At 55.1% G+C, this 15,770-nt stretch overlaps 1 protein-coding gene across 2 annotated transcripts in view; it reads left to right on the plus strand.

Moving 5' to 3' along the window:
• The window catches only part of ZNF423 (zinc finger protein 423), a 299,433-nt gene that overhangs the window by 50,764 nt on the left and 232,899 nt on the right, over positions 1 to 15,770 (plus strand). For both annotated transcript variants that reach the window (XM_074314929.2, XM_074314928.2), the window contains exon 2: positions 6,146 to 6,205. In XM_074314929.2, the coding sequence (XP_074171030.1) occupies positions 6,146 to 6,205 (60 nt within the window). The remainder of the gene's footprint in view (positions 1 to 6,145; positions 6,206 to 15,770) is intronic.

The following is a 15,770-nucleotide window of genomic DNA, read 5'->3' on the forward strand; positions in this document are numbered from 1 at the left end:
AACTCAGCCCTCCCATCTTTCCAGGCAGAGTGAGCCCTCACTGAGCAGCCAGCCAGGACCCTGGAGGGGGAAGGAGCAGCTTGAATTACTGCAGGAATGTGCACGAATGGTGGCTGGTGTTTATCTTGAGCTCAGTGTTAGAAATGTCATCTCCTTTAGTCTCTGCCAGTCCTATGAGGTGGGTAGCAGTGATCTCCCCATTTTACAGAGAAAAAGAGGGACGAGCAGAGCAGACCGGCATCTTGTCCCATAGGTAATGGCCCCTAAACGGCAGAGTGGGGATTGGTTGTGGGGAGCCTGATTTCAGGGCTTACTCCCAACCCCCCAGCAACCCTCCCAATTTATAGCTTCTCTCCAGAGACCCTCATCTAGCTAATCTGTCCTGCTCTGTGAGCTCTGTTGGGTGACTTCTGGAAGGGTTACTTTTCTGGTAAGGATGGAACAGCTTTTCTGGGGTTCTTGGACTATTACTGCATGCCTTTCTCTTCTCCCTATTTTACAGATAAGCAAGGCAAGGCGAGAAAGGGCAGTCAGGGGTAGAGCAAGGCCTAGGCTACCCGGGATTGGCCAGGGGAATAATGGATGAAAATTTTCAATACCATTGCGTCTTTTCCTAGGTGCTGGTTCGAAGGTCAGCTTTACGCGGAAAGTCAAGTATTGCCGACACGGCCATAAAAATCTGTTGAAAGCGTGCCGACTTGGAGGCCCACCTACCATCAATGAGCCTATGGAGTAGTTTTTCTTTCAACGTTGGAATAACCCCTTTTTAAAAATAAAAGCAGTAGTTTGGGTGGGAGAAGGCTTCTGGTTAGGAGCCATGTTGTCCAAAAAATAGATTTCTTTAAACCCCAGACCCCCCCGCCTGGTGGCGAGGTGCTCACATGATGGGGGTGTGGACGGGGGCTGGTGAGAGGGATGCAGACGCGCTCGCCCTCATGCCACTGCTTCCGCTTGTCGATGACAATGGCCTTCCCTGCGCCGTTTAAATTGCTAGCGTGTTCTCTTTTCGGCAAGCGATCCGGGGCTCGTGAGAGTTAAATACGTGGGTTTGTGATGTGACCCTGTCACGGGCTCTTGGTTTCTCTGTGTCTCGGTGCTCGGTGCCGACCGGCCAGCCGTGGGGGTCTTGGGTGGCTTTAGCTTTAGCCGCAGAGAACCTTATTTTGTCCTGCCATCACTTGCGCTGCCCGGAACCTGCCCCACCTGAGAGGAGCCTGGTGGTTATGTGTGTTTGCACTTGACCCTCGTGATTGTGCCCTGAAGCACGATGCAGAGATGCTCATGACAGCACATTTATGTGAGTTAGAACAAAATCAGCTTTGCCTTTATGGGCACCCCTTCTATGGGCATTCTCTGCCCTGCACCAGAGCACACTGCTTGGTGGACAGAGTGTGGGCTAAATTTCAGCTCCCTCTCTCCACTTCTGCTAGGCCCCTTGTGCAGTGCACAACCTGTACAACCGTACACGACGATCCTCCCTGCTTTGGGCTTTTTCACTCCTTAGGGTTGCTTATAAGTCAGGCGCAGCACCGCTCCACTTCATGCTTGATAGTGAGGGTCTGGGCTCTCGGCACATCCTGTAGCACATCCTGTAGCTTCCTGAGCCCCGTGCTGCTTTGGTGAGAGGGATTCCCTAAGGATGAGCTGACGAGAGAGGCGGTCACACACCCCTTGCCTGGCTCGCCGCCTCCGCTGGGACAGGGATGCCTCTAGGGAGGCTCCATTGGGCCAAGGTGGGCCCAGACCCCCTTAAGAGTGGGCTGACGTCTGGGGCCAAAGCCAGCAGAGCACAGAGGTCCCCCCAAGACCTTGGCAACACCAGCCAGAGGTGGGGCCAGCTGACAAGTCTCCCCAAATGAAATCCATTCGTCCAGTAGGTCTTAAACATGTCTTTTTTTTTTAAGGAGGGGGGGATGGTCTAGAAAATTTTGATTTCTATGAAATCAATGGAGCCTAGACAACTATGGACCCTTTTCTCAGAAAAACTGCCCATATGCACATCCACCTGGAAGCTGACAGCCGGGGGTGGGGCTTCTCAGATCCCCAGGCCAGGAGGAGCAGCTGGCCCTGGTGTGGATTTGGGGGGGGGGGAGGGGCTCTTCTGGGGCCCTTGGATCAGTGCTCACCTCTGTCTGTCTCCCGTATTCACCTCCCAGCTCTGTCTGCCCTAGAACTTGTCCCGAGTTTTCCTGCCTCTGACCTGCATCTTGTCTGCCAACCCAGGTCCTGCCTGACTTTGACTAACCCCGGGTGGGGCCCCAGCCCTGTCCTGGTTCAACATTTGGGTTCTGGGCCCTGTTTCCAGCCCCCCACCACAGCCCCTCACCTTCCCTTTCTGTTCCCTTCCCCAGCTCCATCTCCTCTGCACCTGTGAGGTGTCGGGGAGCCCTGGGGAGTGTACACTGCTCCCCAGGCCAGGAGCTAGTGCCACAGGGGGTTGGGGGGTGGTTTACACAGGGCCCGGCTCATTCCAGTTGCTCCATGCTGCTGGGTTACCAGAATCCAGAGGCCCAGCTCACAGGCTTTGGCTCTCACTGGCATGGCCCTGATGGTGGCAAGGCCGTCCTGGTGCGTGGGGATGAGCTGTGGGCAGGCAGTGAGGTCAGGTAGGGGCCCGCTGCTCAGCTGGGAGACAGCGTCGCATGCAGCTCACGGGCTTTACACTCTCATGGGACAGTAGCCATCACAACGTGTGATCCCACAGCCGAGAGAGTACGGATCTTCTGGTCTGTCTGAGGCCCTGACAGAGCCTCTGAATCCTTCTTAACACACCCCAGCGACCATGCTTCATGCCCTCTGTGCCCTCCCGTGTGAACACTGGCCCTGCACCCCCTCTCCCCGCATGCGTACTTGTTCCTGTGTACACCCTGGTAGTTGCACCCGACCCTGGGCTTTCACGTGTTCTCTGTGCCTCTCCCTCTGTGGACACACAGGCCTTGGGTACCCACTGCGTGCTGACAGACGTCCGTCACTCACAGGAGTGGACGTCCCCGTGCTCCCCTGGAGACTGCAGGGTGGGAGTGTGTATCTTGGCCTCAGCGCTGCCAAGCATCTTATTAAAAAGTGAGCGGTGGAGTCTGGGGAAGTCTCCAGAAAGCCCCTAGCTCCCCTGGCCGGCTGGGCAGCCCCTTGCGTGTGGTCCATTTTGGCCACCGTGCCAACTGGGTTTCCTCTGAGATGCTCAAACTTTGGTGCTCATTGTGCCTCTGCAGCAAATTCCACTTCAGGGATGGCTCAGCCCCCGGCAGGCACCTGGCTCCAGCGGGGGGAGGCCGGCCCTTCTCTGCTCACTGCCCCTGCCGGTCACCTCCCTGTGGAAGAGCCCAGTCTGGCCTAAAGAGTACATCCAGCTGGGGGGGAGAAACCCTCTTCACTGGCAGTGTTGGGTCGCCCAGGGGCTCCTGGGTGGGCGCCACTTTTTCTCATCAAGGATGTATGAAGGCTGGTGTGTTTATAGCTTCAGAAAACACAAGAAGGGCAGAGGAGTGGGGTGTTAGTGGTGAATGCCCACAGCCGTGGGAGAATGCATTCATGCCCGAATGATTTGGCGCGTCAGCCCTGGAGATGCGGTGTGTGATGCGGCCGCTGGCCCGCAGCGATGTCTGCCTCTTTGAGTTCCCCAGCCAGCCGGTGTCAGGCCACTGTCCTCTTCCCCGCTCTGCAGGCCGGGCATCCCCGGGACGGAGCCTTGAGTCCTCCCAAGCGCTCCCAGATGGCAGATGTTTCCACGTCTCCTTCCCATGATGGCTGAAGCCAGGTCTGAGGGAGGGAAGAACTGGGCATCTTGGGGACACCGTCCGGTGTAGTGACGTGCGAGGTCACACGTCTCAAGCAAAGAGCATTGAGTGGGCCCAAATGTGGGGGCTGTTTGTCCTGACACCTGGGGTACACGGGATAAAGGAAGAACGAGGGCCATGCCTTCGTGTCTTGGTACCTGCTGTTGACCAGGTAGAGACCCACGCAGACCTTGTTGAAGGTTCCAATAAAATGGCAGCAGGGTGACCGTACAGGTTGTCAGCAACCTCTTAATCGACGCAAATATATGTATATGTGTGTGTGTGTGTGCACGTGTATACCTATGTGTATATATGTAAGGAAAAGATGCAACGTGCAGGAAACTGATTTTCAGACACGGCAGTGGGAGCTGTTAACAGCTGCTCCCCTCAGGCATAGCTGCTTCTGATTGCTTTAAGCAGCCTGCCTGTTTCAGAGGCCGCCTGGTTGGAACTGGCTTAGCGAGTAATATCATTTTTGTCTGATGTGTGGTCTTACCGTTATTTACAAAGCTGCATGTTTGCACCCCACCCCAGCTGTAACTAGCTGGGAAAACAATAGCTTCGGTACCAGCCCAGATCGTGTCTGCATTTCATTGTCTTGATTCCGAGTTTCTGCTCTCAGGATGCAAACTTGGAGAAGAGAGAACACTTGGTTAGCATTTCTTGTCCTGTAGCTCACGGATGTGGGTGTCCCCTCTTGCTGTTTCCGAGGGAGAAAATAAAGCACGTTCTGCGAGGGAGGTGGAGGAGTATAGCGCCAGGCAGAGCAGGACTGGTTAATTCTGAGAGCTGTTCCAGCCCGGGGTCCGTGGGCCACCGCCCAGCAGGTGACAGCCATCTTCCCAATGACCCAATGGCTCAGGTACCGTTATTATCTCCATTTTGGAGATGGGAATACTGAAGCCTAGAGGTTAAATCATTTGCTCAAGGTCATGCAGCGAGTTCGAGACAGAATTGGGATTTGAACCCAATTGGGATTTGGCCACAAGCCAGCCGGCTTGCCCCTCTCACGGCTGCCCAGCAGGCTGGGTACCTGCCTTCCGGGGGGGCCGGTGGGGATGGCTGCTTTCCAGTCCCGAGTTGTTCGGATTCAGGACCGCGTCCTCTGCGCCTCAGTATACAGCAAGTCTTCACTTTATGTCATTGATACATTCTGTGACTTTGAGCGAAATGATGTGTAACAAACGACACCACTTTTACCGTCAGCTAATTGGTATAAGTAAGAGTTAAGTTCATGATGGAATGACGTCATTTGAGGACCGGCTGTACAGTGGTTTCAGGAGCAACCTCTGAGACAGCTGATCGATCCTGGGTTTCGGCCCAAACGCTGCCTGGACTCTTTCTAGCTGTAGGTCCTCGGGCACGTCGCTGCGCCTCTGAGAGTCTGTTGACGAGGAGGAAACGCAGGGAGGCCTGAAACACTCAGCACAGTGCCTGGCTCGCAGTGTGTGCTGGTGCAGAGACAGCCACAGCGCCCGGACACTGGCTGGTCCGTGGTGGCTTCAGCCTGCACGTGCAGACCTGACAGCAGGCCTCTAAATCTGGAAAACACTGTGTGTGCACATTTTTGGCTTAAACAAAGCTCCATTTTACAAAGCCCACCACCTAGCTGTAATGTTATTACCTGCCCCAGGCTGGGATTAATCTAGGATAAGAGCCTTGTTAGAGTTTCTCCGTGTTCTCCTGGGGCGTGGCCGCCCTCGCCACCAGCCTGGCCTCACGTGCTGGGGTGTGGGGTGCTGGGGACACCCCATCCCTGGCCAGCCTTGTTCTGGGTGCTCTGGGGGGGAGTGGACAGGTGAGTGGCTTTCTGACGTCGCCGGCTCATGACTGCTGACCTCATGAGAGCTGACTGCAGCACGTCCTCAGGCCTGTCTGTGGGTGAGGTCTCAGCGTGGAGAACAGCACCCCTGCTCACCATTCTCTGAGAGTGACCTTGTTCATCTCTTGGAATAATCGAGAGAGCCTTCACATCTAAGGGGCTCTTGGTAGGAGGACGATGTCTGCGGGGTCAGAGAGATGTCTGAATCTTTGCTCTGTTCGTGCGACTGGCAAATATCTTCGTCTCAGGTGGTAATGGCCTGTAGCAGATGTGGAGACAGATTCTGAGACAGTGCGGTGATTGATTTGTGATGTCTGCCGGGGCACAGAGCTGGGGGACCAGACGGGTACAGCGCTTACTGCTAGTCATGTCGTGTTCTGATTATTTGACACCTCTGTGAAACCGATGCAGGCCTCTTCGTAGGCTTTGACCCTCGCCCTGATAGAAGCACCCCACAAATGATTTGTCTTTCTTGTCTGTTCCCCATCCTGATGATATGTTTGTGCAACTTCAAAACTCACAGGCTCGTCTCTGTTCTCTCTTTCAGTCGAAGAGGGGGAGGCGTCGGACTTCTCGCTGGCCTGGGATTCCTCCGTGACAGCATCAGGTAAATGCCCCAGGGGCTGGGGGATGGGGAGCTGCTGGGGGGCCTGGGAGACTGGCTCAGGAACTCCAAACGCTGGTTATGGGAATCATATTCTTCACGTCACATTCCTGTCTCTCATCCAGATTATCCCGTGCAACACAATTTTTACATCAGTTCCATGTGGTCAATAAAATCTATTACATACAGAGACTGATATGCCCTGATTGTCCAGGGGACCATGTTTCCTTCTTGGGGGCACATACAGATGGGCCCCAGTACGCCCACAGCATGGGCTTGGAAGCTCCCTGTTACGGGCGTCTCTGCACATTCACTGCAGTCTAATTGCGTAAAAGCCACTTTGATAGGAGGTTTAAACTCCAGTCGAAATTGGAATTCCCATAATTCCCTCCCTGGAAGGGGCTGCTTTACACTCTCAGGCCGGCAGACCCAAGCCCATGCTTCCAGGGGAAGACATGGGGGAAGCTCAGACCGGTGGGGTGCGTGGCCATCATGGGGTGATGGGGTGACTTGGCAGTCAGGGGACTTGGGTTTTCAGCTGAGTTCTGTCCTTGCCTAAGCGCCTTCTCTGTGCCTCAGTTTCCCCAGCTATAAAAAGAGGTGGATGAATGAGGTTTTTCTAACTGTGAAGTTCTGTGATCTGGGGCTTGAGGTTAGAGCTGGCTTTGGGGCTTTGGGAGCTCCTGAGCAGAGGGCACAGCTCTCATTTGTATCTAGCCAGCACCCCTCCTGGTAACAGGCTCCCTGCCTGCCCCCTGTCCCAGGACCCTGAGCAGCTGGCTCTGGCTCCATGGGGGTGCTGGGACCAGTCCAGCCTTGTAAACGCTTGGGCCTGAGGACACCTACAAGGGAGTCATTTTGTCCAACCCCCTCCTCTTTTAGATGTGGAAACTGAGGCAAGAAGAGAGATTTGCTCCGGGTCAGTAGTTCCAGAAATGAGGTGTCAGGCCTCAGGCATATGGACATATAACATTTGAATGGTTACACATCGAATTTGTGATTTTGTGGTCATTTGTGACTTAACGATGCTGCTAACGTCATGCAAGTGAGAAAATTAAATTGGTGAAGTTTTAAGTAATAGTACACAATACTTGGATTCAGCAAGCATCATGAAGATGGTTCACAGATGGCTGAGATTTGGGAAACGCTGGTATGGACTGAACAGAGGGCAGTGGAGAGCTGGCACTCGAACCCAGGTTCCTGGACTCCTGGTCCAGTGCCCTTTCCAGCAGGGTCTAGACACTGCTTGGAGAGTCTGAAGAGTCCTGCCTGGGTCCTGGCTGACCCAGGCTTGGGCACTGTTGTGTCTGTGGGAGTCCGAAGCCAGAATGGTGGGGGTGCTCATTCTCAGGAGGAGAGCCTGGTGGTAGGGCACACCTTGGGGTTGGCACTGGGAAGGGGAGCGAAGGGGGCTATGTAGCCCCTGTCTTATCTCCGTCTATGTGGGGGCAATGCATTCCCCATGGTTGGAGGAAACACAATGAGATTAAAGGCTCCGTGTCCCATCGGGCACCCTGGCAGTTGTGGGGTGCATGTGCTCAGGCTTGCCGCCTGTTCTGAGGAAGATCCCCATGTGGTCCAAAGCCCTGAACCAGGAAAGCACCGAGCCTGATGGCGTCCATGGAAGGTCCTCCCTCCTCCCTGCTTTCCCAGGGGCACTAGAGGCGATGAGGACAGATGGGGACAGCAGTGGGGTTCCAGAGGGCACTGGCAGTGCTTTTGGGGGCTGGAAAGCCCCAGAGGGTGCATCCCTGGCAGTGAGGTGGCTCTGGTTTGCAGAAGGCAGGGGCAATGCCAGGGGCTGTATGGGTCCTTGTGGTCTGTAGTTCTCTGATTTGTGGGGCCCATTTCCAGCCAGGAGCTGAGTGTGCTCTGTGTGCGTGTGTGGGAAGAGACGCGTGCCTCCTTGTGGGTCCTTCTGGGCCTGGCGGCTCCATGGTGCCAGTCAGCTTTGGACTTTCTGCTCGGCGATGGGGCAAGGGAGGGCCAAGCTGCTGGGCATTGGATCATCCACAGCTGGGCAATGGATTATTTGGTTTTCTTTGGCCCTTTTTGATGATTTTTATAGTGCGTGCATGTGATAAATTGTCCCTCCCAATTTTGTTAGGCTTGGGCCGTTAACGTTAGCTTGTATTCCCTGAGCATGGGGCTTGTGAGATGGCGGCAGGACACAGTCAGTTTCGGAGGCAGTCCTGGGCGTGGGGGATGTCACATTCGTCGCACACTTCCTTGGTACATGCCAGGCGTGGAGTAAATGCTCTGCCTCCAGTATCACTGAGCCAGCCCGACGCCCCGATGCGGTGGGTGCTCCTTCCAGCAGCACCTCCAGCATCTCTCCACGGGCTGTGTCAGGGGCGGCCATCTGGTGGAGGACAGGACCAAAGGCCTGGCTGAAGCTGCTTTACTGTCACGCTTTTCATTAAGCTGAGAAAATGTCACTTGGCCGCATTAGGGAATGGGGGCAGGTGCCAGGCAAGATGATGGGGAGCAAAGCCGCCCCAAGCCACCCTTGGCACTGCTGTTGAGAATTGCTGTCCTCATTTGGCGGAAGAGGGAAGGGGGTTTGGAGCAGACAGTAGCGGAGCCACAGTCCCCAGCCAGTGAGCCGTGGAGCCTGGACTCGAACCCAACTCCTCCTGCAGCCAGAGCCTGAGCTTTCACCTCGGCAGCGCCTGGCACGGGGAGGTAGACAGCTGAGCAGAGACCTGAAGGCACGGCATTGTAGGGGCTTCGGGAAGGTCCCTGGCATTATGGGACGCAAGGTGGCCACGGAGGGCCTTGGCTCACCAGACCAAAGGAATGCAGGGTGAGGTGAGCAGGGTGGGCTGGGAGTATCTTACCAGGAGGAGGGCAGGGCTGTAGGCACCGGCAGCTCCTCTCTTTGGGGGCCCAGCCAGCCCAGTGGGGGGCCCAGTGCAGGCCCCGCACCTGCTTTGCCCGGGCTCAGGGAGTGTGATGGAGAGACCCGAGGAAGAGGCAGAACACAGTGCTCTGCTTACCCTTGGCCTTCCCAGCTTCCCCGCCCATGGGGACTCTGTGGCCACCGCCCCCAGGGACTGGCCTGCTCTGTTGTACCCCCGAGTCAGAGCCCTGACAGTGATGGAGAGCCTGGCCTGGCAAGGAGGGGACAGAACCACCAGCTCACAGCAGTGTCTGTCCGGGGATCTTGGGAGGAGACCCCTCAGCTGGCAAATCCGGGGCTGCTGAGAGCGGAGCCCAGGAAGGAGCATGGCATCCAGAGCTGAGGGCTAGGGTGCCTAGTAGGTGCACAGTTTGAAATCATCTCCCGCTGGTTTTTCTTATCCATAAAATGGATGGTGAGGGGTCAGTACCTATTAATGAGACAGTTTAAGCAGGAGACGTTCTTAACCTGTTTTCAGTCACACATGCCTTTGAGCGGCCACTGGAAGAGGGTGGATTCTCTTCCCAAACACACAAAGCGTTTTGCATGGGATTTCAGGGGACTTCACGGATTCCTCGCTCTCCCCCCTCCCCCGTCTTCTCCCTGCCTTGCCAGACTATGGGTTCAAACTCCCTAGGAATGTGAAACCCTTTGTGAAGTCCCCACAGGGGTGGGCGGGTGGCACAGGGCAGGGGCTGCCGTAAGCTGCCACCCAGCCACAGGGGCAGCTGTCCGAGGGCACCGGCCGACTGGCCAGGGCACCTGGGCCTAGAATTGCCGCATCTTTTGAGCTTTTAAAAGGGAAACCAGAAAGCTGGATTTCATACGAAATCATCAGATTGAAAAAAATATAGGAACCATATCTTCTTAAAGAAGCTTTATTGATATACTTTCCCTGTCATGCAGTTGGTCCACTTAAAGTGTACTCTTCAGTGGATTTTAGTGTATCCGGAGATATGTGCCTCCATCTGCACAGTCAACCGAGGGCATTTTCCTGACCTCAGAAATATATCCTGTACCTTAGGAGTCACCCCATATCTTTCCATCACCCCAGCCCTAGGCAACTGCCAGTCTGCTTCCTGTCTGTGGATTTGCCTATCCGGGACGTTTCTTGTAAATGGAATCAGAGAATATGTAGTCTTCATTGACCAGCTTCTTTCATTTAACCTAATATTTTCAAGGTTCGCCCATGTTGTGTCAGCCCTTCTTTCCTTTTTATGACTGAATGTGCTTCTGTCGGGATATGCCACATTTTGTTCCTCCAGTCACGTGTTAATGGACATGTGGGTGGTTTCCACCTTTTGGCTGCAGTGAATAGTGCTGCTGTGAACTTTGTGTACAAGTTTTTGTTTGAACATTTGTTTTCAGTTTGGGAGTGGGGACATATACCTAGGAGTGGAATTGCTGGGGCGTATGGTCACTCCATGCTTCACTTTTCGGGGACCTGCCAGACTGCTTTCCACAGCTGCACCATTTTACAATCCCACCAGCACGTACGAGGGTGCCAAATTCTCCATATCCTCACCAGCACTGGTCATTTTCCTTTGTAACATTTTGATTTTTTATTCTAGCCTTCCTATGTGAACTGGTGTCTCATTTTGGACAACTCATATTTTTGAAAAACACTGTTCAGGACAAATAAAGTCCTGCCAGTGGGTTTCAGCCTTGGCCACCGGTTATGATGTTGCTAAGTGTGGCTTTATCAAGCGACCACTGCCTAGGCCTGACGTCCCAGGCCTCTCTGTTCCCTGCGCCCCCCCTTCTCCAGCCTAGCCTCCCTTCGGTGGTCGCTCTCTTCCCTCAAGCCCTTTGGAACGAGATCTGTAAGTGCCAGGTGCCAGGATGGTCGTGAGCCCTACAATGTGGGTTTTAGGGAAGCAGCCCAGCCACACTGCGTTTGAGCTGGGAGTTCTCCAATCTCAGTCTCACTGGAATCTCCTACCTTTCCTGGCTGAGTTTCTGGACAGGTTGGGCTTCCTTCCAACATGGCTGATTTGGACCAAGCCTGGGGGTGCAGTGGGAGGAGGGTTTGGAGGGTGGTCTGGAGATACAAAACAGTTAATTTGTTAACAAATGCTCATTGTCAATTCCTGGGCAGCTTAGCCAAGTTTATTTCTGGCGTGGTGACAGACACGCTTGTGGTGGGCGAGAAACACCGATACAAGCAGTTGTTTGCAATGGCCCAAAGCCTGAGACCTCATTGGTGTGATCAGAGTGTTAGGCCTTTTTGCCACGTGACAGGTCTCATTGTCCTGGTTCATGGAGCCCTCACTCCCATTTATAAGCTGCTTCTAGGAGCCAGGCCTCCTCCTCAGTGCTTTTCACACAAGGAAACTGAGGCACAGAGATGCTTGTGACTTGATCAGGGTAACACAGCCAGGAAGTGCAGAGCCCAGATTGGAACCCAGGCAGGTTACGCGTGAATGTAGCACCTACTCTGTAAGTGGCAGACCCGCGGTGGGAAAGTTGTTCCAGGCTCTTCATTTGAGAGCGGACGCAGTGGCTAGGTGAGGGGTCAGCTCTGTGTCCTGGTCCTTCCTGGGTCAGGTGGAGAAGCCTAACCAGCGCCAGGCCTCCTGGTTTGCTGCCGGGAAGGAGGAGAGTTGCATGTTTTGAAGGCCTTGCACACATTTCCCATCTTCAAAGGCTGAGCCTGGAAAGCATTGGGCCAGGCTCTCTGCAGGGACTCCCGCCTGCCTGAGCCCAACCCGCCTCCCCATGGGCCCCTGCTGGGACGTTGCTGGGCGTTGGGCGTGGGTGCAGTTTGCAGGGGGAGGCTGGCGTTAGGACTCTGGGCTCTGGGACCTGCTCAGGTGGGAGATTTGAGTGCTGGCTATCAGATGTCCTGGGGGCCCCTTGTAGAGGGGTGCCAGGGACCTTAAGTTTCCCTTTGACCAGGTTCTGGGTAAGGAGTGGGGTAGGGAGGGTGGTCAGTGTTCCACTCCTGACAGAGCTACAGCCCCCTCACCCCCTGCACCCTCCAGGTTTGGATGAGTGCAGTGGATGGAAATGTCCAGAGACTGCAGCCTCTGTGCAGCCCAGCTTGCACTTCTGAACCTTCTCAGAGCTGCCTCCCCCCGCCTCCCCTCACCCCACTTGTGTTTTCCTAGAGCACGTATTTATTATTTCAACTACTTCACAGAAACTCCACCCGCAACGCTGTACTTCTGTACACTTTCTGTTCGTATTTCTCTCGGCCCTTTTTCCAGCTCCATCTGAGTGTGCACAAACCTTCTACCTGGGTGAAGTCTGGGTGAAGGGCCAATGGAATCCATGGTGCCCCCGTGAGGCCTGAGCTTCATGTAACCCCCGTACCTACAGATCTTTCCGTCTCAGTAGCTGCTGGGGTCACTGGGTGGATGGGTATTTCTTTCCTACACACCTCCCCTATTGGACACCTGGGCTGCGTTCAGCTCGGGGCTATTATAAATAATGCTGTGACTGACGTCTGCGTGCAGGGGACCGGTCTTTTTCTCCTTTGGAATTTTTCTTAGGGGCTCCCAGCACCTTTCAACTTTTTCTTTCGATCCTCAGATCAAGGCTGGAGAGCCTTTCCCTATCTCCCTCCTCCCCGCCTGGCTCCTTCCAGTTCTTTCCTCAGTGACCTCCTACCTGGCTCATCGGTGAGGATGTCCTGGCCTCGCTCTGTCCCCACCGTCTGGTGGCCAATGCCGGCAGCTGCCCAGGCCCCTTTGGCTCTGGCGGGCTTGGCAGTGCTGTCCACCCCTGTGCTTAAGCCCCCAACCCAGTCATTTTTCTCGATGAGGACCAGGGGACAATTTAAAGGAGCAGAAAAGTTCTAAATAGATGTAGAATTTCCCAGCATTTTAAAGACTTATGAAATGCGTTTTTATGTGGGGCCAGCTGGGGAGTTTCTCATTAGCTCTGCTGGGGCATCTGTGGGGAATTGAGCTAAGTGGAGCCAGGCAGGCTGGGGAGGAAGACTTGGTGGCCCCGAGCTCACCGGGGAGCGTGGCAGGCATGCGCCAGCTGGGCTGCACGGTGGAGCCCCGGCCAGGCCGGCCCGGCCTGTGCCTTTGTTAGAGCTGCTTCCCCTGGCACAGGAGGCCTCAGAAACCTTCAGGTGGTGACTGGAGCCGAGAAGTGGCCACTCTGTTACCATGGTGAGCAGCCCACGAGGTAGGGTATCTGTGCCCTGTATGCACTTGTGTGTGTGTGTGTGTGTGTGTGTGTGTGTGCACGTGTGTGTGTCTGTGTGTGCACCCAAGTGCTGCAGCCCTTACTCATTCCTCTGGGGGCCCTGGGGCCTCTGTGCCCCTCCGTGTGACATCCTGGGCCGCTAGAGCTGACTTGGACCAGTTCTCCGAGGGGGATGTGGTGTTTCCTGCCCACCCCTTTCCTCTGGCTCTGGACCAGCCAGGGGCCCCTGCTGGGCTGCACTTTATGTCACTTCCTTTGTGTCATGTCTGCCATGCACGCGTGTCCACGTGTCCTGGGTGTGTGCGAGGGCGTTTGTGGTGTCTCTTCTGACTCCCTTTTCCTCCCCTCTGTCCTGGCTGATGGTTTCGGTTTCATGTCCATGGAATAGGGCTTGTCTTGCTGATTTTCGCCTCTCTGGGTGAACTCGGGGCTTCCTCAGAGACAGGGTCTCCGTGCCATTTGTCTTGTACCTGTAGTCTGGCGCGCAGCAGCTGCTCTGCTATCATACCCTTGCTCTGCGGTGAGGTAGCCTGCTCCAGCCCTGCTGACTCGGGCCGTTCACCCCCATGAACCCCCTTCTCAGCCCCTGGCTGCCCCCTTCTCCTCTCCTGGTGCTGTTGGGCTTTTCAGGGGCGTCAGTAATGTGGTCCTGGTCCTGCTTTCTTCAGGCTTGGGTGTTCCCTGAAGGTAGGGGCGTGTCTCAATGGTATCTGACCCTGCCTAAGGCCTGAGGACCCACTGGGGTGCTGTGGAAATCAGCAATCCTTTGGTGACTTGAAGCCTCGCTGTAAACCAGGGACACAGTGAAGCGTGTCTGTGGGTGTGGGCGTGATGGGACATTGCTTCTCGTGACTTTGGGGACGTCTCCTGTGTTGTCCAGGCGTGGTTTACACCAGGTCTGCTCAAACTTGATTGTTCATGTAACTCTGGTGATCTTGTTAAAGTGAGAATTCTGACTCACAAGTGGGGCCTGAGATTCTGCATTTCTAATCAGCTCCAGAGTGGCGTTGATGCTGCCAGCCCACACAGTGCCCTGGGTACCAAGGACTGCAAGGGTTTGCTGAGTTAAGCCCTCTGGCCTGCTCCTCTTGGCCTTCATCTGGCTGGGCTCTCTGCTCTACGAGCTCATCCTTCGAAGTGCATAAAGGACACCTCCTCCAGGAAGCATACCATGATAGCCCTGCCATAATGTTTGTGCCTTCCTTTGTGCCCCTGAGCCTTGGGGGTGGCCCTGATCTTGGTTGGCCCTTTGCTTGGTCATGATGTTCCTTGTTTTGGGGCCCAGTTCCCTTGCTGCTCTCCTCACTCCTCAGGCAGTGACCATGTGATTCTTTGTGCTCCCAGAGCCTAGCCCTAGCTTGGTAACTGGCAGGTACCTGGCACATGTTTGCCAAGGTGGAGAACTTCACCTCTGCCTGTTGGCCTGTATTTGCCCATGGCAGTTCAGGGCCAGATCTTTGTTCACTTAGTTAAAAGCAAGAATTGGGTTTGAAGTCCAGATGCTTATTCGCTGTGTGACTTTGTGTAAGTTACTTAACCTCTCTGTGTTTCCATTTTCTCATCTGAGATGGGGATTAGTGTCCTGCTTCCTAGGGCCTCTGTGAGGATTATATGAGGGCATCCATGTGGGTTGGCCCTAGCCCTCTAGGGTGGCACCTGGTGCTCTGCTCTTTTATTCTTGCTATTGAGACCACACTGAGGGAAGTTTGGATCAGGGCTTAGCTCTGAGCCTGGATCTGTGCAGTGACAGAGAAGGCTCGGATGGACCCTTCCTTTCCTCCCTCCCGTGCCTCCCCCCGTCTTGACTGGCAGTCCCTGGGCATTGCCCACAGTGGGTAGGGAACTCTTGCAGGGCTGAGGTGAGACTGAGTCCTCAGGGACCATCCTCTCTCATCTGACCCTGGTTGCTGGGGCATGGCTCATTTCCCAAGTGGAAAAGCCAGGGTGGGGTTGGTGCGGGGTGGGCAGGGTCCACTCTGAAAGGCAAAGGTCCTGAGGCTGTCATGGGATCAGTTTCCTTCCCTGGGAGGGGCTTGGTGCAGACTGGGCCGCCATGGGTCAGTGCCCAGTGGGAAATGGCCAAGGTCAGCCCAGTCATGTCGCCTGGCTGGTCCTGGCTTCCTGGGCGGGCACTCTGCCGGGCCCAGCTCCAGGGGTGGGTATGGTCAGTGCTGTGGCAATCCACGGAGATTAGGCTGTTGTCATCTCAGCTGACATTCCCTTAAAATCCTGGAGTGTCCGGGCAGGTGTGAGGCAGGTGTGGGTGTGCGTGTGTGTATATGTGCGCGCGCGCGCACACACACAGACACACACACACACACACACACTCTCCATGTGTGCACAGGCTGCACCTGGCTAACTGATGCCATTGTTTCGATCATTCTTTCTCCCTTGGTGTGGCTGAGTGCTTTAACCGCTGGCTGCTGCCACAGTGGTGAGAGTTAGCACGTCAGACTGATGCTGAATCCAGTAAGGAGGATGCATTTCTGCCTATGCTGTTCTCTT

The sequence above is a fragment of the Rhinolophus sinicus genome, chromosome 8 (genome assembly GCF_057876585.1).
Source record: "Rhinolophus sinicus isolate RSI-liver-muscle chromosome 8, RSI-T2T, whole genome shotgun sequence".
Taxonomy (NCBI): Eukaryota; Metazoa; Chordata; class Mammalia; order Chiroptera; family Rhinolophidae; genus Rhinolophus; species Rhinolophus sinicus.